The sequence below is a fragment of the Netta rufina genome, assembly GCF_964035555.1.
Source record: "Netta rufina genome assembly, chromosome: 11".
Classification (NCBI taxonomy): Eukaryota; Metazoa; Chordata; class Aves; order Anseriformes; family Anatidae; genus Netta; species Netta rufina.
The window spans coordinates 3068012-3093253 of NC_140134.1; the positions used below are offsets into that span (position 1 = coordinate 3068012).

The following is a 25242-nucleotide window of genomic DNA, read 5'->3' on the forward strand; positions in this document are numbered from 1 at the left end:
CCGGAGCCCCCCTGCGCATCCCCGCGGCACCCGCCGAGCCGTGAGTGCTGCTCGCTGCCTGGTAGATGATCCAAGCTCATAGCCCCGGCCCCGAGATTTACAGCAGGGCCCGGAGCAGGTACGAGCACAGCCACACGCACCCTGCTTGTGCCTCCCGCAGCACAGCTCCTGCAGGTGCTGCTGCAGCTGCCCGGGCCTGGCTCGTGCCCTCGTCCTGCAGCAGCCTGGGTCACCCTCGTGGCACACAGCGTGCTCCAGGTGCCCAGCGCACCAGCACGGGATCGCTCACCTTCACCTACCTTGAATTACAGCTGTCTTGGTTTTACGCTTTCATACAGCGACCCCTGATAAGCCCAGTTAGCAAATCTAAAAATAGATGGTTGGAATCAATCCTGTTGCAATTTCTCAGATCACTATCAAGAATTGGCCTGCTCTCTTAGAGTCGTTCCTAAAGCAAACTCGTAGTTTTACATCCCCATATTTGGCGTTTTTAGCTGGAAAAATCTAGTCTGTGTCTATGTGCTAGAGCAGTAGCTGGAATAATCATGTAACTTTTCACCAGTGCCTTACACACATGCTTTTTAACTAGAGTTTTCCTTACAATTGTTAATCCTGGAGCAGGAATTTCCTATTGCATTCCTCACGGCAGGAGAGCAAGAGGGAGAGGTTGCTATTTCTCTAGCAATATCCTCTTCCACCCTTCCTGTTTATACGACATTTTTGTTCAGCAGGATGGAGCTGTCTGACAGTGCCTCTGCCTGACCTGCAGCTTCCCTCGCACACCATACTTTTCCCTTGGCTATGGCCAGCTGGCATAGCTTTTCAGGACTGCTTCGCCTTTACCTCCTGGCTCGGGCTGAGATCATCGGAAAGGTAGGGCCGGTGCTGGGGTTCTGCGCTGTGACGCTGCTACTTCGCTTTTCCAAAAGGAAAAGGCTTTTCTGAAGCCTCCCTGGCCGACCTTAGCAAGTCAGAGACACTTTGGATATTTTAGTGCCCTGTTTCGCTGTCTTCCTTTATCTGACGGGAAGTTCAGGCCTGTCCTGGTTCACAGCTTTCACCAACAAAAAGGTGCTGAGTCCCTGCAGCCCTGCTTAGGAGACCACAGGTAGTGGTGCTGAAGTCATGCCCATGGGATTTCTCCCTGCAAGGACACAAGTGCAAAATCCAGCGTCAGTCTCATCCTCACCGAAACTGGTGACAGTTTGGAAACTGATGTCATTTGGAGTAAGCTGGCTCAGCATTTTCCCCAGCTCCTCAGAGGAGAGGAAAGGAAATGAAACAATGTGCCTAAATTAAGGTGCCGCTTTTGCCAGTGTCTGAACTGAGCACTTCCACCAACAGCCCTCGTGCTGACCACAAAACCTTTAAAGCAAGGAGGACAGCTGATCCCAGCACAATTCTCCTCTACTGACAAGGCAGAAAGCTGAACTGCTGTACCTCAACATGAGCTGCGAACAGGATTTACCCAAACAGCGACAGCCTGGGCCCTCGACAGCATTTCAGTGCCCTGCTCTCACTGGCGTCGCGCTGTAACGTGAGGACAATCCCGTGCTCTCGCAAAGCACATACTTTGCATTTTCCAGTACATTCCTGGGTACGGTCATTTCTGGAAAGAAAACATCACATGTTAGCTATGAACCTTCTGAGAAGGAAAACACAACCTGAATTCTGGCCTGCTGAATACAGAAGGAGCTCAGACGGAGGCTCAAGTATTTTCAAGGGCTGCTCTCGCAGTTGTTGTGGCGGGTATTACTAGAAGGTATTCCAAAAGCACTTGTCTGGTAGATCTGGATTTCACTCTAGATTTTTGCAGAACAAATGACCTAAGAAGCTGTATGCTGCAAAAAGTAAATGCCAAAGAAACAGAAAACAACCGCTACCATTGCAAGTACCTGACTGATGTAAAAATGACAACATGTGTGTTCTCAGTATGTAAAATACAATTTATTGTATTTAGGCCATTCATAAGTATCAACACAATGTAGTATGTTTGGAACAAGTATCTCACCAATAAATACTATCTAAACATTAATATTCATCTTTTGACCAAATGTGTACAGTGTATTGACTCGATATTGCACAGTGAGCTATCTATATATAACATTACAGTTTCCATAGTGCATTCAGTTTGTTACAGGGATAGCTTGCCACAAATATTCCAAAGCAACAGAGTTTACTTTTCCAAGCAAAACCAACAGAAATTTCATTAGGGATTGAAGGCTGATACAAATGTCAGTGTTCTAATTTAACTGGTTATGGATTCATGGAACCTGATGTTTTTATGAACGAGGAGACTGTTTCTGGTACAACTTTATAAATATGTATATATTTTTAAATCCTGTTTTAGAATAGAATGAGGATATTATCATCAAACTTACGTGAACAGCCAACTCCAGTGATTGCTTGTTTCATCTTGTTTCAATCTAAATATAAATCCTATCTTTGATCTTTTCGGAGATGCATCTTATCACTTGCATTTTGAAGGACAGGCTGTGCAAACCCCCAGCATTACTCCAGCACTTCTCTCCCGTCAGTATAAGCAAAGGTGACACGCTTCAGTCTCAATCGTTCTCAATGTAGGAATGCAGATGTAATTTTCAAATGGTTCTATAATTAACTCTGTCTCAGCTTTATCTGAATAAATCTTCTACAGCATCAGCTCTGCATGGGGATAGTCCTGCCAGCTGCTCCCTGATGGGCTTGCACTCTGGTGAGCCCAGTATTAAATGCTGGCAGGACTGTGGCTCTCAGCACGTCTTCAACAGCTTACTGTTTTTCATTCTCAAGTCCAGCTACTGCAGAACTGTCTCGCTTCAGTATGAGAGCTGTTAGAGTAAGGACTGTACAGGTTGGCTTGTAAGGTTTGGCCTGCATTTGCTAGGACTTACACTGTTCTGATGTTGCAAAAGGATCTTTAAATGGAAATACACTGCCTTAAAGCACATTTAAGGCTACGTTACCCTGCAAAAGCGGTGTGAATGGCTCAAAATGCAAGCGAGAATCGTGATCACAGAATGACTATGACTGACTTGGAAAAGATTTGACCATCAGTATAACGGTGGTTAGAGCTTAGCGTGTAGTATCCCTCAGTGCTTAGCATGTAGCATCCTTTAAGTAAAAGAAAATTCACTCACCAAGTGATACAATTAAAAATTTCTAAGAAACTACTGGTTAAATATTACCTCATGATTATGTAAATCATGTTTATATTCCTCATATTTGCAGTTTATTATATTGTATATATCTTGATTTTTTATATTCAGATAACAGAGATGAAATACTTATTTCTACCTAAAAAGACGGTAGGAAAAAATGGGGATTGAAAGGATTCTTTTTTTGTACAAAAAATACATTTTTATGACAACAGCCAGCAACTTCACAGTAGGGCCTCTACTTACTACCGAGGTTCAGAGGTTCAGTCGTCCATAAAGTATCCATGCCATCATAAAGTGTCAGAGTTGCTTTTCTTCCCACTTTTCAACACCAGAATTCAATGCACTACTATGGAATGCTTCCCAAGTCTTATGCTACACCCTGATAAAATCAGGAATCTTTTTTTTTTTTTTTTTTGCTTTGAAAATGAACTCAAACCATGCAAATAAATACATAATGTGCACTGAAATACTCATTTCTATGATACAGATGACTTCAGAGAAAGGTCCCTTAATAATTAGCTAAACTAGTTCTAATAAAAGTAGATTCAAAACAGAATTAAAACCATTTCATTTTACTACAAGTTGATGTTTGCTACGTGTTCAAGCAGATTACATGTTCTATCTAGCTGTGTTAATCTGTGGGTTCGGTGTCACTCTTCTGTAGTGTAGTGAATATCTGATTATTAGGGGGGTATTTTTATGATGTTTTCATAGTCCAGGTCTTCATCTGGTTCTGCATACAGGATCTCACATTAAGCCCAGATCTGCAGAAAGAAAATTGAACAATCATTTATTCAATTTGTTGACTGTTCCCTCAAATACTTCATTAAAATTTGTCAAGCAGTCAGATTAATGGCACAGAGTATCAGCAGCAATGACATTTAACAAGCAAGTTCAAAATTCCCTCAACTTCAACAGTTCTTCTAGCCCTTTGTGGGGATTTTTTAATTTGAAATTTCTGTTCATGTTTTACACTGCAGGTTTTATATTCTCGGTTAGTCCCTCCTAGAGTCGATTTTCCTGTAATAACCCTTCCCCCCCGATTCTTTTTTAAAAACAAGCAAACAAAACAGCAAGCACCCAAGCCAGGTGCTCCCAGTGCTTACTCGGAGAGTGTGGTCCCAGGACCCTGAGCAGAATGCCGTCCCGTCGGGAGACACCCGCAAGGTGCTGACACGATTTTCATGTCCAAACAGAATAGACACACGAGACCCTTTCAGCACATCCCAGACATTGATGGTGTAATCGTTATAACCCGCAAACAGCAGACGACCTACAAAGAGAATGAGAATTCAAAAATAAACTCTTAAGTGGGTAATGTCTTTACTCCAGCAAGGGCTTTTTTCAGGACACTGAACTCCCAGTGAGCAGCAAGCCAGCTTTCCCGTACTGCATACACAGCTGCCCTCTGCATACAGTGAGCCCTGGCCACTGCTTCCCCCAGACTTATGCTCCTGTTAGGCACACCTGCTTCACTGCTGAGTTATCCTTCCTAAACGCTGAACTATTTATAAAATGAGTTAGTCGAAAACATAGCTAAAGTTGAGCTAAGTTATACAGAATCTGCTCAGACTTTAGAGACAGGGGATCAGTCCAAACCACATCAGACTGAACAGCACTTCAACGGCTTATCAAGGCTAATAATACTTTGCTTAGACTTTACTCAAGGAATTGAATACAAATGGCTAAACAATTAGTAGACAATTTGGTAATTAATTCGCAGTCCCCAGTGGGACAAGCTGTGGTGCCTGTGACATGCACAGAGAGAGACATGTGCCTGTGCCCTGGGCAGAGGGCAGCTCGCCACCCGCTCGTCCCCACGCAGGCTGACCGGAGGAGCAGGGGTGGAAGGCAGCAGAGGGAAGACCCAAGCTCACGTCTCTGCATCTGCAGGGAAATATGGGAATGGCTCCATCTTTGTGATCCTTAACGTACTTTTACTGTCTATTAATCATTTATTATCCTTTTATAAACTATTTATGTAAGCGCGCTTAATATCCGAGTTACACTTCATGTTTCCTTTGAAATGTTTTTAATCATTACTGTGAAGTTCTAGCCCAGCTGTAGTTAATAGCAAAATATCTGCACCTTCATTATAGCCAGAAAAATGATTTTCATTGCTACAATGAAGCAATAGCCAGCTAGATAATTTAAAGAGTAATTCATTTATTTATTTTACAGAGAATGATTTTGGTATCTAGTGCTGGTTTTGAAATGCTTTATCAAATTAAACTGACAAAATTTTACGGTCTGCCACAAATCCCAACACCACAATAACCTTTGAAGTTCAGGTCTCACCACTGAGAGAGAAGTCCACACTGGATGCTCCAAAAATGATGCTCTCTTTGGAATAAATTGCTACTTCTCTGTCTGCACGAAGGTCATATAAACGACACTAGGATTAAAACAAAAACAACATGTGCCTCAGTAAAGCCTACAGTCAATGGCTAGCTTTCACTGAAAAAATGAGAGTTGGAAGGACTGCCTGCAGCCTAGCAGGCATCACAGGAGGTGGCTGCTTGGCTTCTTTCCTTTTGTTACTTTTGCCTGCTGTAACTGGGACTTTTGCCTGCTGTAACTGTAACTGGGACTGGAGGTTAACGGGCAACACCACAAGGCAGTTTTGTATAAACTGAGCGAAGAACTTGCTTTTCCAAACCTTTTCTCTAAGCCTTCTTTCTTTCCTGCTATAAAGGGAGAAGTGGTGGTGTTCGGACCATGGACACCTACTGAAATTTCTCCTGCTCTCAGCCTACTCTCTCGGTTCCCCACTGTGGTTTCCTGTGTGTTAGGGTATCCTGCTGCTTACTGACTGGCTGTGCATGGGGGCACAGCTCCTAAGGACAACAGTTCAGCCATAACTGGAGCCTTGGAGACACAGCTTCGGTAACACTGCCCACACAGCTCGGTGCTCACGGCAGTCCCATGGCAGGGGGAGCAGCCCAAATACTGCTCCTTGCTGTAAGAAAGGAGAGCAAGCAGCCTGCTCTGTGTGTCTGAAAAAATGCATGAAAATAACTTGAGTGAAATGCTATACTTTCCTACAGATCTTTCATTTTCCTTTCTTATGGAAAATCCCCCATCACCTCTGCAATCTTGACTTCCTGTTTTTATCTATTGCCAGCATACTTTGGCTTGATTAACGTGAAATAATGCATAGACAGACTGGACTTCGTTGCCATTCAGAATGGCAGCCTGTTAGCCCTGAAATCAAAATTTGAAACCAACTGAACTGAAAACCTTCCTTAATATGTTAAGCTTAAACAAACACTGGGCAGCTGGATTTGTTAATATTAACACTTTACTCATGAAAAAGGGCTGATATGCAAGCCTGCACATAAAGGAGAGGCTGTTTCACTGGCAGGGCCGTGGGAAGCTGCAAGGTATGTGCAGCCCAGCCTGCCAGTGCTCCACACTGATGGTTAATTCTATCAGACTGTCCCGATCGGGAGCCAGGGTCACCACAGGTGACAGCACTGCTGTGTGAGCATGCTTTTATGGCTTCCCTCCAGACAGTCAGAATTACGTGCTCCTCGAAATCCCTCAGCAGACGCATCAGGTCAAAGCACCCAGCGGCGTACCAGCCCCAACACTGCAAACCCCAGCCTCTCCACTTAAACAATGACAGACGGAAACTGCCAAAACCTCTGCCAAAATTACAAAGGGTGGAATTTCCCATTTTCCTACTCAGGTCAGGGGCATCAGGAGTAGTTAACAGAGAAAAACAAAAAAAACAAAAAAAAAACAAAAATAAACGGGAGCCCAGAGCCTGTGGTACAGGGCATAAAAAGAGAGCACTCTCATTGGAATTTAATGACGGACAATTTCTCCTTTTCACTCTCTCAGCATCTCAAATGCTCACTGTACCGCACCCAAATGTGCAGAGACTCGCCACAGAAGTAGAGGTATACATTTATAACAGCAGCTTGAGGGTCTCCACATCCAGTAAAGAAACAGGGAATGTTTCTATTGAGCTGAGGCAGTTTGGGAGTAGTCTCAAAACATGCTCCTAGGGCACAGTGCTTTAGAAAGGTTCATGGTCTTCACACAACTCAGTATGTTTGAATAAGCCGGAGAAATAAGGTGCCAGGCGCCTCCTGAAGGTCTGCTCTTGAGTTACACTCACTGCCAGCTCAGCTCCTACAGGGCTGTGATACAGGCAGAGAGCATCGTCCCCCTGGCGACCCACCAGCTGCAGTGAGACCCCGGCCACGCACATCAGCGGGGGCCTGAGGGCACTGGGAGGTAAGTGGCATCTTGCATGCAGTGTACTGACCAACACTACCTGTCAATACGTACAGTCAGTACGTACTCTGCTAGCAGCTTGCTCAGAAGATCCAGGAAGGGCTATTGTATCATCGAGCATGACCTGGATGCAGTGACTCATGGCAGTGAAAAGCGACAGTGACTCAGGCTGTCAGGGAGAAGAACAGCCAGGGCCAACCTGGCGCTGGGCTCTCAGGACGCACGGAGCTGCGGAGGCCGGCTGGCTGCACCTGCCCAGAGCCACACGAAGCCCACGGCACCTCCGCTGCCTGGGACGTGCACGTCTGTGCTCAGGCTCTCTTCGTGCCTTGCACTGTGCTGAGAAGCACAGGGTTTATCTGGTTCCTCCCATACTGTGACCAACAACTACACGAAGCCAAATCTCTTCCAGTAAGACAACTCATTTTGATCATGAAACTTCAAAACACAGAAAATAGAGTATTTGTACCTCATGTAGAAAACTTTGCAGAGGTGACCTACAAAGCATTACTAGATTTTTCCTATAGCACCATGTACAGTATTTAATATATATTATAATTAGCATTATTGTTTTTTCAATACTGGTGTCAAAGGCCCAGTTTAGCCACTTAGAGATTTCTGAGAATATTTTTCCTTTTAGGAAAATACTACCTGGGAAGTAACAGAACTTCCCTAAATTATGTTGCTGAATTGACATACCGTAGCATCGTCTGAACCAGAGGCAAAAGCATCTCCACTTGGGTAATATCTGTGCATGAGTTTAAAAAAAAAAAAAAGAAAGAGAGAGAGAGAGACCAGAATACATTACATTATTATTTGGATGAGGCCAAGCTTCAAAAACAGAACCAGTGCACGGCTCAACATCGCAAATGTGTCCTCTCCCACAAACATACTGACCTGACGCTGTTGATATCTGAATCATGGGTTTCAAATGACTGGATACACTGACCAGACCGCATATCCCAAACCATGGCTTTCTTGTCACATCCCTAATGAGACAAAAGGAATTTACCACATAAGAGCAAACAATGGCATTCATCCCCTGTGTACCTGCTGCACATTCACAGGGCTCTGAACACTGCAGCTCCAACGAGGATCAGCCAGCAAAGCAGCCCCAGGACCTGCCATACTGGTACACCAGAACCCGGTGCAGCTGCAGGTTGGAGGGCTCAGCCATGGCAGTGCTGCCACGGGGTGCAGCAGGGGCAGCTGGAGGGGGGACGCTGTGCTGGCAGAGCGGGGTGGTGCGCAGGCAGGCCCGTGCTGCCCGGCACTCACAGCCCTGCTCTGCTCATGCTGCCCCTGTACCCGTGTCTGCAGTTCCCCCATGCTATGGAGCTGCATGACTGATTCACTCCCTTACCACTTTACATGCCTGATATAAAAAATTAACAACCAGCATTAAATGTTTTATGCTAAACGCTTTTCATACACCAGAACTGAAATAAATGTCTCTTGCCCATCCTCCCATCTGAGTTAACTCCTGCCATGGCTCAGCACCCACATGCTCAATGGCAGGGCTGGAATGAGGAAAGCAGCACACTTCAGCTCACTGTCAAGCTCTAACCTGCCCAAGCTGTGCTTTGAAAAGACGATTCAACTCTCAGGGCCTCCTGAGAGGAGCTCAGCACCTTGAATGCTTTGAGTGACGTGCTCAGCCCATTTAGCCTGCAACGTCCTCAGTGCAGGGACCACCTCATGCCTGCAGGACCATGAGGCTGGTCCTGCTCTCAGCTGCAGTGTCTTGCTGCTGTAACAACTGTGGCAGCAGGAAAAAGAGCACGGACTTTTATTTTAAGAGTGATGTGAGATTTTAATAAACATGACCCTACCAGGGGGAAGGCAGTAAGTAAGCGGGCTCAGCTCCGGGGAAGGCTCAGCCTCTCTGAGCAGGTCCCTGTTGCCACCATGCCGTGTGGGAAGCACAGCGCAGCCCAGGCAGCTGCTGCTCCTGCTGTGCTAGCGCATGCTGCTCATCAAACCGTTCCACACATTGTTTATTTTTAAGCAAATATAATTGCTAGTTAAATTAAACAGTCTCTTCACGATTCAAGTCTCTCTTTTTGTTTGAAACTGTCTCATGAAATGAAATCCCAGATTTTTACTAATGATGTCATTATTTAAAAGAAGCAATGTTCCTTAGTACCAGCTTGTGGTTTCTGTGTAGGGGAAACCACACAGCAGAGAGAAAATTTTGGATTCAGCACATTTCCCCCTGAAGCCCAGCCACAGCCCAAGCCCAGCCCTTCACATTGCTTCCATGTGCACCATTCTTGCTGACCTCTCTGTGTGTTTGGGGACAAGACCAATCCGACAAGCTGGTGCTTTGACTCCTTTTGAAGGTTTGAAGGATGAACCAGCAACCACCTGTGGAGAGATGCCCCCCGAGTGCTCTCCAACTCTCCCCAGGCAGCAGCGCTCCAAGGGTTCTGACAACAAGAGCCTGGGACTCAGCCCTGTGTTCAGCTAGATCTACAAAGCAGGCTGTGATTTTTAAGTAGTTAAATGCAGCAGCTCCCAGTCCAAATGCTGTTGCATTAGCACTGCTTATTTCAGCTCAAGATTACTGGACTGCATAGTACACAAGGAGTCTCTCCATGACACGGTACCACCAGGCTGCACTGCTTTGGCTGTACCTGCAGTGACTCAGGAGAAGAGAGACCTTCACTGAAGTGGTGTTTTGCATTTGATGAGTTAACTGAGACACTGTAAACACAGACATGCCCAAGCTGCTACACTAACACAAGTATGACATGTTCTCTTAGCAGTACCATGGCTGCTTGCGATTCTTTGCCCTATAATAAGCTGAGCTGTTCCCAGGGAGAATCAATCTGTCCTTTCTGGGAAGTGAGCTCGGTGGCAGGAAAGCCCGGGAGGAGTAAACGTGCTCAGATGGAATTAGCTTTCAGTCACGCTTCAGAGCAGCTGTGCTAGCTAGCAGCAAGCAAACTGGGCCAACATGCTAGGCTTTGCTCCTGATGGGCCAGCCAACTTTGATAAAAAGAGCCATAACTGAGGAGGTCGAGGTTTATTGTGTGGGGATAGGACTGTGACTCCAAGCACAGCAAGTGGAATCCCCTAACTGATGTGCCCCTCTGGCACAAGGGCCATTTCCAGCAGCAAGCACAGGGCTTAGAAACCAGGTACCTTCAGCAAAGTTACTGGTAGCAACCTGCCTCTGGTAAGAGTTCATCTCCCAGCTCCTAACAGATCTTACCTGCAAACTTGACTTCTGATATGGAAACGACCAGCACCGCCTTGAACAGGAGCTGAGACCCTACCAGCTTATTTTTGGGCCTTGCCCGCCCTACCGTGTGACCATGGCTTGGCTGCCTGGGGACAGCAGTACCTCAGCAGCAGGACAAGATTTGGAAGATGTGCACAAAGTCCCAGATTCTGGTACTTTCCCAGAACCACTCCTGTGGCCCTGGTGAGGTTTGTGTGTTCTTCTGGGGCACGGTGGGGAGCGAGGAGCATTTGATTGACAGAGAAAAAAAAAGCCTCTGGCACCGCTGGAAAGCACGGGGGACTCAGCAACAGCTGAAGATGTGGCCACACCTCATCTCTTTGCACCAACTTGTTCGAGGGTCTAGGCAGCGCCCAAGCTACCCCCTGGTTTGTGGGGAGCGGCTGAGCAAGGCAGTGGCATGCACGTTATTCACCGCCCCGCTCCAGTGCCCCGGCACTCCCTGCCCGGCTCCAGAGGGCTGGGCACCACGAAGGAGCCAGAGGCAGGAGGCTGTCTGCTGTGCCAGGCTCCCACCCACCGGGGCTCCCACCTCCGCCCACACTAGGAGCTCGGGCTCTAACCCCAAGCCTTTCCCTTCCCAGGAGAGGTGTTTTGATCTCGGGCTGGGTTGCTTTGGTGTGGGGTGGAATCTGCGAAGTAAGCAGAACTGCAGTCAAACTGGCGGGCTGGGTTTGACCCCACAGACAGAGGTTTAATTTGCTCCAGCTTGGGAAACGTGCTTGCAGTGAGATGGTTGCACTGGGGCTCCCACTACATATTCCAACACTTCCTCAGTAAGATCCTGAGCCTCCTGCTTTGCTGCTTTTTCCCTCCCATTTTCCTTAATTTTAAATTATGATAGAAAGTTTCTGCTTACCCCTGAGACAAATGTATTTCCAGTTTCAGAAGGGGCCAGGTCCAGGCACAGGACGTCAGCTCCGTGACCATGGAAACTCTGCAGAAGCTGCCCGCTCTCAACATCCCATAGAGCACAAGTCCCATCTCCACTTGCTGTTAAAATCTATGGGACATGGCAAGAAAAGTCACAACACAAAAATCAGCAGATGATCACAGAGATGATTACAATGAAACTACTGTCATCCTATACATACACCAAGGACAGCTTTAATTTCATGGGATATTATACAATAAATCAAAGTCATAAAAGCAATGCCATTCTAAGCAGAGTTTGTGGTTTCTATTTTTTAAGCAAAGAAGTGAGAGTGGAGAGGAAAGGCATATCGACACAGCTATACCTACACAGTGTTGCAGTAATGGTCAGTTTGGTGCAGAAGGGTTTAAAAATGGATGCCACCAGGGCTCTGCTGGTATTTCCAAATCCTCCAAAAAGGAGGTAGAATGTGACTGGTATTCCTGTCTGCTCCTGTATTTCACCCTATCCACATTTAGGCTGCTGGAATTCAAACTGTGCGAAGAACTGTTGGAGTTAAGTACACCTGTTTTAGTATACCTGTAGTACTTGTTTAACTCCTTATGGGTTTGTTTTGTTTTGTTTTGTTTTTTCTCTGCTTCAAATAGCCAGGTTAAGCCCAATGAGTTGGGTTTAAGACATGGATTTTTTGAAAGGGCAGTGAGCCTGTCTAGACAGTTTTTTGACAAGTTCATCACGTCTCACTTTTCCAAAACCATTTATGTGCAAAATGACTTGAACATATACTGACCAAACATATCTCGTAGCTTCTCTCATCTGCCACAGCATTTGTAGGAAGCACATGTGATGGGTGCTTGTGATTGTGGCTAAATCCTGACGATGTTCAATTGTTCAGAATTTCCCCTTGGCACCCAAAGCTGTTATGCAATCACAAATTTTCTAGGTTGAATGGGTCCCTGTACACAGGCGTGGGAGAGACAAGGGTGACCAGAGAACAACGCAGGATATTCTGTTTCTGTAACCATACAAAGTCTTCGGCACAGATTATTCCCATGTTCAGTGGGGAAATGTAGGGGAATGCCAGTGGGTGGTTGGAAATTAAAAAGAAAATACTCTTCAAGAAGAAAGCGATCACAAAATCATGAAACCATTCTCAGAGTTGCATAAAAGATGAACACTGATCGTGCTTGACAGATGCTCCAAAAAACTCCTCCCAGAAACAGAGGTCTGCACAGCTGCAGAACAGCCCGTTCTGAACCCTGCCACAGAACACATGAATATTCTGAGATAATAATAGCTGAAGAAGGTCCTGAATTTTCTTTCTGATCTGCTTTTGAGCCTGTATCAATGAGTTTCTCTATTCTATTTGTACTTGAATAGAGGAGTGAAAGTACTGCGGATGAGGAAATGAAGCCTTCCAGCTCTGAGGATTTGCTCTTGTAATAGTATGGAAGAAAGGCGAAGGGAACAGGAGCAGCTAAAGGTGTAAGGGAAAGGTCTGTTGACAGCCCGGGGCTCCAGCTAATGCTTACAGCAAAATGTAAAGGGCTCAAGTTCAGGGTATAGCTAGCTATAGAACAAACCAACAAAACACATAAGGGAATTAAAAACCTTTGCTTTTAGACTCTGGCCCCATGAGGGGGTCTGGCAGCACTGGACAGGAATCCTCACCCAAAACCAAGAGGTGGTGCTTGCAAATGGCAGGGGACAGTGGGGACACGGCCCCGGCTCACCACAAGCGCAGGCACCAGGGCTAGGAGCAGCAGTGAGGGCCTGCTCTCACCTCTGTCGCCTCCATGGGCCACGTCCTGCTTCTCAGCTCTGCCACACCGGGAGTACGGCTGCCGGCCCCATGCACAACACTTGAGATCCCAATTAGCTGCTGCTATTAATACACATGGAGCATCGTCATGTGGGGAGTGTAATGGCACTGCAGAGCTGTGGATACCTAATTTAGGAAGCGAGGCTCCTCAGGCTCTCCGTGTAACTGAGGGGGGGGGGGCTCTCCCTGGCAAGACATTGTGGGGCCACGGATAACTTCTGCAGGTCGCCCAGCCTGGCAGCTCAGTGCTCGCCTTGGACTGGGATGGAGACATGGCGAGGAACACGGATGGGAACCCCGTCTTTCAGCACCTGTGCAGCCTGAGATTGGCTTTAATCAATGACCAAATAGCCCAAAATCCCCTCTCTCACTGGATGCCCCCAGACACACCAGGTCCTAAACTCTTTTTATGCCATTCATTGGGAAAACTGAGCTTTAGCTCAAGAGGGCAGCCAAAGCAGAACAGCAGCACCTGCAGCACTAGCACTGGGTGCTGGGTGTCATGGGGGCTCTGGGCTTGGGGAGGTTTCTGCCGTGCCCTAAAGCTGCTCCAGGACAGGTGATGCAGCCAGGAGAGCAGAGCTGCTCAGCACACACTGGGCAGGGCTGGGAAAGCCCCTGCAGCGTGCCTGCTGCACAGCGCACCCTCAGAGTTACAGAATAATTTTAATTCTTATGCCATTATCTTAAAGGAGAAAAGAAAAGAGAGCTGGGATTCCGTAGGTTGCCCTACATAACAGTGTTGTAACAGAACCTTAGCCAACCCACTTGCTTGCATTTGTTTAAATAATGATACATAGTGCTATAAATGATCACTTAAAAACATAAGCCTATCAATCACAAGAAAATTTCCTTTCAAAGTCTTCAGAAAAGTCTCTGAATATATAGTATGAATATAAGGTATGAACATAAAGCATCTTAATCCCCTGTGGTATTATCTAACAGTAACACACTACGTTCAATAGCAATGTAGTTTGCTGTATTCGATACGGAGAAAAAAGGACCCAACTTTGCCTTCTATTTTTACTACAAAAAATACATAACTGTTTTTTCCTTTTATAGGATTTACATCATGATGCATGTAGGTATGGACAAGAAAATGGAATACTGGCTTTGTATCTCAACAAAACCATTCCACTTAATTTAGGCTCTGCTCTAATTATGCAAGGCTCCTGCACAGTAAGGTCAGGGCTCAGCACGCCTGAGCCTGGGTACGTCCATCGCTTGTTTCCATGGCAATAGACTTGAATTAGCACCTCAGAGTCATTAGAGAAACCACAGAATGGCAAATAACAACATACTTGGGGGCATCTCATGTCTTGAAATAGAAGCAATCAGAGCTGGTATTTGCTCCAGAAGAGCTCCAAATATCTGAAAGAAGGGAACGAGGTATTCCCTTTCCAGCAGCTCTGCTGACACAGAGTGCAATGAAAATGCTCCCTTCTGCCATTTATGTTGCTGCAGAGCTGCACTGAGCTACACTTCAATTAAATTTGAAAAGCAGAGAGGACAAGTGGATTATCCTGGCTCCTCTCATCATCTTTCATATTCCTAGAGAAATGGATGAGATACTCACTACAGAGGAAGACTGGCCTGGCCTCAGATGATCTGCATTTTGTTCATGGCTTTGCCATCAGCTCCCACTGTGACCTTCAGAAATCACTGGCCCTCTGTGCTCCAGCCCCAAAGCTGTGAGACAGGGTTAGCACCACTCCTCTCCCTTGAGAGAACACACTGTGGCATGTATGGAAAAGGCTCACCCTGTAGGGCCATCCTCAAGTTCAAATATGTCACTTGGTGGGAATAAAAATGCTAAGAATTAAAGTAAAACTGGCTAGATATCCATCACAAAGCAGGTAAACAACACACACTCCAGCAGCTGACGTAGCACACACCCAACCTAGTCCTACCCAGACTGTATTAAAAAACAAAACAAAACAAAACTATTTATATTAGTCAGAGCTCCTAAAAGCACAAGCCAGCACAGACCCAGTGAGCAGAGAACATCCAGGGTACCAGCAAGCTCCCTCTACAAAAGGGACAGGTCTTTGCGGGGCGCAAGCATGACAGCCTGGACACGGGCTGTTGCAGGCATTTCCTTGCAGAAGCTTTTGCAGCACATTCATTGCCCCAACAAGAGTTTTCCAGCAGCCCCTGCATGAGGCAGGACCCGGTCCTGAGTGCTGAAATGCCCCCGAAGCAAGGAAGGCTGCCTGCATCGATACGAGTGCAGCTCGTGTTAGGCTTTGCGGGACAGCGAGCAGTGGGGAGGGGATGCATTTACCTGCATGTCTGAGTTAGTGAAGCTGCAGGCAGACAGGTAGTTTGTATGCATTGCAACTGATTTCTTCTTTGCAGCCATATTTTCATTTTTGTCAAATGTCAGAGGGTACACAGAACACTTGTTGTCCAGGCCACTAAAGGGTAATAATAGCAATAACAGAGAGAGAACTGGTTAAAACCGCAACGACAAAAGGCGAGTGGTGATAAGAAGGAAACCACCTGTCAGTGCTGCGCTGCCAAATTCTCACAAGTACCGGCTTCCCTGTATTGTGCTGTCCAGGATCTCCACACACAGGGAAGCCCCAGCTGCCTCACCAGGCTGGCTACGTTACAGCACTTGAACAGCTGAGGCTCAGCATTTTTTACCCTCATCTGGTTTATAAATGGCACTGAATGAAATCTCACGAAAGTATAAACTGGACGGTGACATTGTCACCTCAGGGTTAATTTTTTGAACACAAACTGCCACTTTTTGCTGACATCTGTCATTGTGAGTGTTCATATTCAAAACACCGTTATTTATATACCTTACCTCCTATGGAAGATATAGTATAGCAAACAGCGGATGTGAAGACAGGTCTTTTAGAAAAGTTTTGGAAAAAGGCAACAGAAATAGTCCTCTGTAGCTGGTGTGTCCCTCCTGGACAGTTACACTAGCCAAGATGTGTCTCCCTGGCCAGATGTGCCCACCCTGACCCTTTTCTAAAGCTGTGGTAGATCGGCCATGCCCTGGTCCCAGATTCCTGGCACTCCGCCAGCTGCTGTTTTTGTGCCCTGTATTAAGAGCACAGCATTAATCAACAGTATAACAGAAATAGAAAACTAGGTAGTGCAATGCATATATGCACTCCCTGTCTCTCTTACAAGAGATTTCTTGCCACTTTTCGAGTTACAGGAAAAACATACAATTTCCAGACTCCTCCTCTGCACACATTTACGGAGTCTGTGTCTTCTTTCCACATTTGCAGACTGCACAGTAAAGTCTCCCTTTGTTTCCTTCTCTTGCCCCAAGCTTGTTTTGTCTGTCTGATCCACCCAGTCCATTTTTAAGAGATCTTTTGCCAACTCCTAATCTCTTTGTTTTCTCCCCTGCAAAAACTCATTTTTTTCAAACCTGAGCCCTCAGAAAAAAAATGGAGATTATCAAGGATGGGGTTACTTCCCTCCACTCTATCCTGGCAAGATCTACTCATGTGCTGGTAACCCTTAAAGACTAATCTTCTTCTCTACCTCTTAGAAGAAAGAGAGTAAAGTAAGCAGAGGGTTAAAAACTCTCTCCCTTAGAAGATATATCCAACATACACAACCAAACTGGAGCAGAGAACATGCATGCATGCAGAATTCCTAACCCATGATATAAATGCTGAAAGAGGATTATTTACCATGCTTATACAACAGATGTTATTGCACTGAAGTCAGTGGTGATAAAATGTATGAGCCATTATGGGACTAGGATCAGAGGCACTGAATGTAATCCTCCCATCCACGATCTCGACATGCAAGCTTCTAACTGTCAGCATCCACGAAGGCACCAGGAGAGCACTGCAAACCAAGCCTCTCTGCGTAAACAGCTGAGGAAACTGGGAACTTACCCACAAGCAATGGCACATCCAGACGGGGCGTAGGCACATGCCATCACCCAGGTACACGGCATCGTCACTGCGTGTTCCTGAAACACAGCATCTCTTCAAAACTCAGACACCGCCATTCCTCTAACCCAGCAGAGCAGCAGGTGGGCAGCTACTCCGTCCCTGACACTTCCCACCTTATTCACGAGCCCAGAGCATGTTTTATTGGGGTTACTTGGTGCTGTAAAAGGTCCCCAGTGTGGCACGTGCAGGTGTACAAGCTCTTTTTTCTCAACTGTGTGGAGCTGGGTGAGAAAGGCAGCCTTGTCCAGGCTTGGAGAAGCAGCATGTGTGTTCAGCGTGAACACCATATCTGGAGGATCCCCAGTGCTCACACATGGCACCCATGGCACCTTGCACAGCTGTTACCGAGGGAGGACCTCCATTCTCTGGCCTGGCTTTGCTCCCAGCACAGGGGGCATCACACCACGGGATCGATATGCCCTGGAGACCACGATGAATACCAGTGCCCCAATGGGGACTTTGCTCAGAGACAGGTCAAGAGAGATGGTTTGTCCTGGGCTATTTGCTTTGAGGTGCTGCTGGAGGTATGCAGGATATTCCATCATCCTCCTGCTGCCTCCTGTAAGTCCTCCAGCCCTCCAGCTTATCCCACTGTTGTCTGCCCTACACACAGAAATCTGACCTTTGCTGAAGTTTCACCTACCTTGTTGGTAGTGAAGGAATCCCACACAATCACCTTGCCATCCTAAATGAAAGTACACAAACAGAGAGAGAGAGCTGTTAGCTTACTTCCCAGATGTAGAGAAAACTCTGCTGATCATTTCTATCCCCTGATTTGTTGTCTCATGCAATTTTTGTCTCCATTTTAGCAACATTACAATGACTGCAGTGAGGCACCAAGGAGACACTTCTCCATAGTGCTACTTATTCCTTCCAACAGAAGAATAGCATATTGCCTTCTAACTGAGTTGACTGATGCTGGATTAAAAGACTGATTTTTTTTTTTAAAGGGTTTTCCCTAGTGTGTTTGTGAGAACTTCTTTTACCTACAGCACACACCACAAAAAGGACCCTCTTATGAAACCATTACTATTGAACCCTCTCTTGCCTCCTTTCAGCCACGGCATTCTCTTCATTACAGTTCTTCAAAAAACAGAGAAATGCAAAAATGCATTACAGCTTCACTGTTTAGCTTTTTATCTACATACTGGCATTTTAACCACTTCAAAAATGTCACATTCATTATTTACACTTTGATCTCTTTGCTGGAATCACCATGAATGGTTAAAAAGCCCCTCACAGTAACTGAAGGTGGCCTGCAATGCAGATTGCCTATTTTTATCCCTCTAGTGAGACCCCTGACAGATTTCATATAAGTCAATGAACAGCTGTGAGATGCAGCAAGCTCACCCACTGCTATACTGGGCTCACGATGGACCAGGGAATCTAGAAGGTAATTATATTATTACCTCCTCCAGCTCACGAAACTGCTCGAGCAGGTGTTCGGACTGTTTCTCAAAATGCCCAAGTAAATGCAGTAGTTTTAGCAGGAGGTGTGAGGTTTTCAAGGTCGCACCAATCATACAGACTGCAGAAGAAATTTTTGTGCAAAGAAATCTCTAGAAGAATGAACACTTCTTCCCTTCCCTTCTCCCAACTATTTTCTCTTAACACTTAAACTGAAATCATTACTGAATATTGAATCTGTAAAGACCAAGACAATAAAGTGTCCAACGGGTTCAGATGACTTTTATTTTCTTTTGTAGTAGGGAATACAGGGAAAACCTGTATATGACCACAAAAGGAAATATTTTTGATATTAGCTATGACACATGTAGTGATGCTCAGAAACTTGGATTTGTGCTCTCTGAACAAATATGTTGCCAATTAATTGCTTTAGGGGCATCTTGAAAACATTTACACTATACAAAGGTGTCACCTGAAAAGAGTACTATGTAGTACAGCCAGAAGATTTGTATTAGCACTCAACAGTATTTCTGAAAACATCTGCCCAACGGCATACCTGGGAAGAGCTCACAATTCTTCTTTTGTCTTTGCACCAGTCCATACAGAGAACTTTATTTCCATGGCCCTTCAGCGTCCTCCTGGTCTTCATCACAAACTGGCCCAGTGCCTCCACACGCTCTGCCACCTGGTGAACTGCAAACAGCTGATGGTTAGAGAACCTTGCACTGAAGCTCTGCCACTGAAAGCTTTTACGTTCGTGAGTAATGTCACTTGTAGGGATTAATCCAAGAAACATGAGTCTATGGTGCAGGCCAACAAAGTCTGCTTCAGGGTTGGCAGGTGGTAAAACCAAGGTGGGCGGTGTATGAATATATCCGCAGATAAAGATAGGTATGAATTCACTCAGGGCTTGAATTCCAGGGCAGTAGCAGCTGAAGCTCTTGCACATTATCACAGCCAAATATAACTGGAAAATCAATTACTCACCCCCCTTCCTCCCTCTTATTGGGAAATCCTCAATCTGACTGAGGCTTGAAAGCGTGGACAGCCTCCAGCCTAACACATAGCCTGAGGTACTCAGCAGAAGTGAAGATCACTGCTGGGTCTTGGAGGAACAAATCATACAAAAAGCGGGGATAACCATCAAATCTCTGAAGTTTTCACAGTAAAACGCTTGTTCTGGACGTGAGACTCCCAGCTGCAGTCAGCCCTCAAGCACTGCAGCGAAGGTGCAGCGTGATACGGGCACCAGCCACTGGCACCGGAGGCTTCTCTGCCCTTCTGGTGGCCAAGGGGGCCCCAAGGGCCTGGCCACTGCTCTGAGTGAAACTTGGGAAACTCAACACTTGCTGTAAGTGCGCTAGCTGACTTCTCAACTGCATCTACAGACCTCAAAGACTCCTGGGTGGATCAGCTTTTTCTTTTATGGGAGGGAGAATCAGACAGGGCAGACAACTTTCCTGAGTAGCATCCTCAGGGGAAGAAGTCAGTTCTTCCATACCTCATTTAATAGCAGCGCTTTCTGCTGATATTCTTAAAAACCCAGCAGATTTGCATTTTCAATTGTGCAAACTCACTTTGATGTAAAAATCCAACCCACCGCAGCTCATGCAACTAAGAGCTGTCTCACATAACCCTGACACCTCATGCTGGGGTCATCTGCACAAGTCTGGGAGAAAGCATCATCTGCAAAAACCTATTTGCTCTGCTCCAAAGTTGTTCCTCCGGGGTGGGCTAAGCAGGGGCACGATGCATCTTGGCGCCCTGCAGAAGTCCTGACATACCTCACACGGAGCATCAGGGAGGGTGGGAGTTGCTTCAAGTCCCACAGCAGAGCAGGGGTTCTGGCACCAGAACTGAAAAATGATTCAGCCCTGAGAAAAGCTAATAGGATCCAGCACTATTCTGTGTTGTTTGTTTGTCCATACTGAAACCTAGCGTAGTTGCTGCTGGCTAAGGGGGCAATGCCTAACTCACACCTTTTGAAATAAATGCAGAAGCTCACACGCTTTAATGAGCTGGCAGAAGAAATCCACAGCTTTTTCAGTGCTGTGATGGCAGCTGAGCTTCATGCTCCATGTGGCAGGTGACTGCTTGAGAGCAACACTGATGCTTTACGTTTGGTCACTTTTCTAGAGATGCTGCAAGAAAGGCTGCAGGCCTGGAAGGGCAGCGAGAGAGCAGACATCCTTAACTTTGAGATCATTCCCTGGCGCAGGGTCAGGGGAGCAATTTCGGCCTAAGGCAGGGACTGACTCCTAGTGGTTTAGTTTTTCAAGAGCTGTCTTTCAAAACCACTAGCCCTGCAGGCTGTGCCAGAATAACGTTCTCACCTGAAATCTCTGCATGCCCAGCGTCGCCCACCCAGGGGTCGAGTACTGTCCGCTGCTCCTGCCAACCTGTCCATACCGCCTCTAACGGGAGGCCACAAACAAGTTTCTGAGAAAGCACCCTGTAAGCTCCCTGAGGAAAAGATGTGATTTTCCCCTGCTGATACCCACTAAAACCTGCTCAACGATCCAATCAGATGAGATGAAAACATACAACAGGAGGTTATTATGGCAGCTGGAAAGACGCTTGTGTCCAGAACATATCTGACAAACAAATGTTTCACAGACAATAGGCAAAGTGTTTCCATTATGTCAACGTGTCTGATTCTGTGGAATTGTCTAGTTTAGCTTTTAGATTCTCTGAGGATGCTTATCTCCAACCGCAGCCATCATAGCCCTCCACCCGCCTAGCAGGTTTTAGAGTCAGATAACTATTTTGAAGCATTCTCCGATATTGTTTCAAGGTAGTTGAAAGTTATGCACTCAGGCATATGCAGATCAGCTAAAGCCAGGAAGTAGCTCGAGTGGTTTTATGAAAATCAAGATAAAGCATACTGTTTTATAAAACATATGATTTGGCCTGAACAGGAATGGTGGATTTAATGCAGAGACTATCAGGACTTTGATCTTTTCTGTGCTGTAGTCAATTGGTCCTAATGGTATCTTCTGGCCTTAAAAATTTATGGATCACGTGAGCAGGACAAACTGTTTTATCTATACCTAAAGTTTTAAGTGATAAAATTGAATCCTTACAACTGTAATACTGTGAATCAAATGGATGTTTGGTATTTCCTCTTTCTATCCACATTTTGGAGAGTTGCTGTTCAAAACCAGCTGAACAAATAAGGGCAATAATCGTTCAGCCCACTGTTTGTTTTGGGAACCATAGAAGGAAGGTCATGATCAGAGAAAAAAATATGAAAGATGCAATTTTAGATTAGAAAAAACAGAAGAGATACTTTATTCTGAAACTTATAACCCTCGCAGAAATAGCTCTTGGGGATAATTTAAGCACAAAAAAACCTCTGATACGGAGTTGATGATATAAAGTATCATGAGGGAGCAGTGTCCTGTAGGAGCATAAACCTTTTATCTTGGAAATCCTGCCATGGCTAAGCAAAAACTGCCTTCCTGCAGGAGTTTACAGATTTTACATATAACAAAAGAGATAAATATCCTATGACTAGTGATGTACCCATTTACATATCACTCCAGTCATAAATAAAATTGCTTTCCTGAGCAAAAACAGATTTATGCACATGTTTAAAAGATATGCTTATGGGGTCTGCCCCACCACTTCTGATACAGAAATTACACTGCATGAATTTGATGATTCACTGCAATGTTCCTGTAATGAGGCCATCTCCATCTGTCTAATGATTCTTGCTAGCGGGACAGACGTAATTTATGATTACCTAATTTAGATCAGAAAATGCTCTATTTACTCCAGAGGAAAAAAATAAAACTTTTAACTCTCCCACACCTGAAATTTCACAATGCCTGCCAGTCCCTCAGCCTGACACTGCCACCAGCACCTCCAGCACTGGCACAGACTCACGCTCCTCTCCGACACCCAGAGCATCACCTGGTGATCCTTGGGGGTCCCCTGCCAGCTCAGGTATTGGATGTATGTGTGTGTGTGTATGTGACAGGAATTTTAATTAAATGAGCGATATGACTTCAGTCATACGCAATATACTAATATAATACAGTAATTTAGACGCTTTTCCCCAAAAAGGAACCGCACTATATGTTATTTACATAAAAACGTAACAAAACAAACAGCATCTCTGCACATCCGGACGGGCAGTTCAGGAACCACCACACCAAGGTGAGCGCCTGTCCCCTGCCGGGGGGCAGCGGCAGGGCTGCAGGGGGTAGGGCTGCAGGGGGCGCCCCTCAGGTGGCTCCCCGGGGGCCGGGGCTCCTTTTCGAGCCCCCTTCAGCCGGGGACACCCCGGCCTCGCTGCCTCGGGCACAGCTCCCGCCCGGCCGCCTTTAGGCTGGCTTTGCGCCTGCGAGGCGCGCTGCGGCACGCTGCGAGCCGGCCCCGGCCCGGCCGGGACGTGGATGCCGCGGCCCCCTGCTTCCCCTCGCTCCCTCCCTCCCTCCCTCCCTTCCCTCCCCTGGGCCCGGCGCGGAGGCCGGGCCGGTTGCAGGGCGCCGGAGGCCCGGCGGAGGCCGGCCCGGCCCGGCCCGGGGGCAGCGTCCCCGCCGCCGCCTCCTTCCCCCGCGGCCGCCCCCCGGTCCCCGCTCACGCTCCACGTCGTGCAGCTTGGCCCGCTCCTCCTCCAGCTTGCCCTTCAGGCTCTCCGCCTCGGTTTTCAGCGACGCCAAGGTCTCGTTCTCGTGCAGCCCCTCGGTTGCCATCTTTGCGAGGGAAGCGGGGAGGGAGACGGGGGAGAGAGAGAGGGAGGGAGGGAGGAGTTCTGTCGCCCGCCGGGCTCTCGGGGATGCTGCCGAGGCTCCCGCTGCCTCAGCAACCCGGCTCCCGGCCCCTCCCCGGCCCTGCTGCGGCACCGGCCGAGCCCCGCCGGCCGCCGGGCAGGGGGCTGAGCCCGGCCTGGCCTCCTGCCCCCGCCGGCCTCCGGCAGGGGAGAGCCGAGCTGCCGGGCATCGCCTGGCGCAGCCCCGGGGCTGCCTCGGCCCAGAAGCACACGGCGAAAGGCTGGGGCTGCTGCCTGCACGACCTGTGCGGGCCTGAAGTTCGCAGCCCCTGCGGAAGGAGGAGGAGAAAAAACAAAAGAAAACAAAACCCAAAACCCTAACCGGTCACCTCAGCAGCATTTTCAAATGCCAGACTGGGAAGACTGATCCTGTCAAGGCTTTGCAAAGCCCAGCTCGGCTCCATCGTTCCCTTACAGCCCTAGGAGCAGGGGGGACTAGGAGACTTGGTCACAAGGTGCCGGCAGGATGGATGGAGCCGTGTGAACCCCTCTCCTTATTAAGCTTCAAATTCCTCATTTTTACCCTTGTCCCACCTTAAACGAACCCCCTCTTTATTCTGCACACAGATATGCAGACTTGGGCCTTCCCAGCCACTGAAAAGGACCAATTTCCGAAACACCAAAGGCAGCAAAAAACAGCTCCCTGTCTCAGCAGCTTCTGCTTGCGGGCAGAGAGCGAACGTGTGCGATGTGCAGAGCGGCTCACGTTTCCAGAGAAAGAACAGCAGCAAACAACCTTGCAACTTTTTGTTCCCTGGGAGTTCCTTGAAAACGTCCTCTTCTTTCTTCACAAATTGTCCTTGATTTACACTGAATAACTTTGCTCATATTGACTCTCATTGTCTCCCTTTAGCCAGAAAATAGACAATCAAATGGCTGTTGTTCAACCTGGAGATGTTCCAAGATTAGAAAGGCAGATAAGAAAATAAGTGTTTGCAGCTGTTGTTTAGACTCTGGGCACATCCTGGACACAGTACAGCCTTAGAGAAAGTAAGTCCTTTCCCACACAGGCTTAGCAGCAGTGTCACTGTCTGACCGGGACGCATGGGCAGACCTGTTGAGCTCTTCACTGTAAATCTGCTGGCTGAAGTCAGGCCTTTGTCTGGCTTTATGCTCAAGGAGCTAGGCCACTTATCTGAAGAGTCAAATACAGTGAACTCATTTCCAGTCTTCCCCCTGTCCACAGAAGCTGGTGCGGCAACCCTACCAGTCTGATGACCATGTAGGCAACTCTGGACTTACTTTAATCCAGTTACATTCAGTGTCACAAAAGAAAAAGGAGGCAGTATAATCTGTGGAGTTCACATACTACTGGATATGCTTTCATTAGAAATAAAAACACAACTTACCAGCAATCGCCTAAAAACCCTATGACAGTAAATGCCTTGTTAACACAATATTAGAATTTACCATGTTTAACCTGAAATGGCAGTTCAATCTGCAGCAGTGGACAAAAAATAGGTCCTCTTAGTTTGTGCTCTGATTTCAGATGAGTTTCAAAACACATCAGCACAGGCCAAAAGGCTGTGAAAACATCCTGTACTGTGGACTATGTGGAAAAGAGTAGCAAGTAACTGAACTCTGTAATGTTATGATCCATTAATTGTGCAGTAGTGACTGGTACATGAAAGTGTTTGTTGCTGTCACTTTGTACTGATCACCAGCATTCCCTAGAAAGCCAATCACTTACAAACTGGCTGCTATGTCCTCAGAGGCAGTGAGCTTCCACATTGCCCAGAACAAGGACAGCTTTGTTTGAAGACAGATTTTGACTCTG

General features: G+C 46.8%; 1 protein-coding gene across 2 annotated transcripts; it reads right to left on the bottom strand.

Annotated features, from left to right (window-relative positions):
• Positions 1-610: 610 nt before the first annotated feature.
• On the bottom strand, positions 611-23409 carry GNB5 (G protein subunit beta 5). 2 transcript variants are annotated; one of them, XM_084293324.1, is made up of 11 exons: positions 23277-23409; positions 19245-19381; positions 17925-17966; positions 17222-17298; positions 15631-15763; positions 11510-11653; positions 8301-8392; positions 8103-8151; positions 5457-5553; positions 4265-4431; positions 611-3922 (listed from the first exon to the last, which is right to left on the bottom strand). In XM_084293324.1, the coding sequence occupies exons 1-11, from the start codon at positions 23386-23388 to the stop codon at positions 3911-3913; spliced, it is 1062 nt and encodes a 353-aa protein (XP_084149450.1). In that variant the 5' UTR covers positions 23389-23409; the 3' UTR covers positions 611-3910. The 2 variants fall into 2 exon arrangements, with proteins under 2 accessions (XP_084149450.1, XP_084149449.1); XM_084293323.1 differs by lacking the exon at positions 23277-23409 and having other exon boundaries at positions 19245-19878.
• Positions 23410-25242: the final 1833 nt, after the last annotated feature.

Bases quoted from the DNA above. Each gene is read 5' to 3' on its own strand.
- GNB5 (XM_084293323.1), bottom strand. From the start codon at position 19,637: ATGTGCAAGAGCTTCAGCTGCTACTGCCCTGGAATTCAAGCCCTGAGT. The intron at 17,299-17,924 runs GTAGGTGAAACT...GCTGTGTTTCAG, and splicing joins ATTCCTTCACTACCAACAAG to GAACACGCAGTGACGATGCC. The intron at 5,554-8,102 runs GTATGTCAATTC...TTTTAATCCTAG, and splicing joins CTGGTTCAGACGATGCTACG to TGTCGTTTATATGACCTTCG.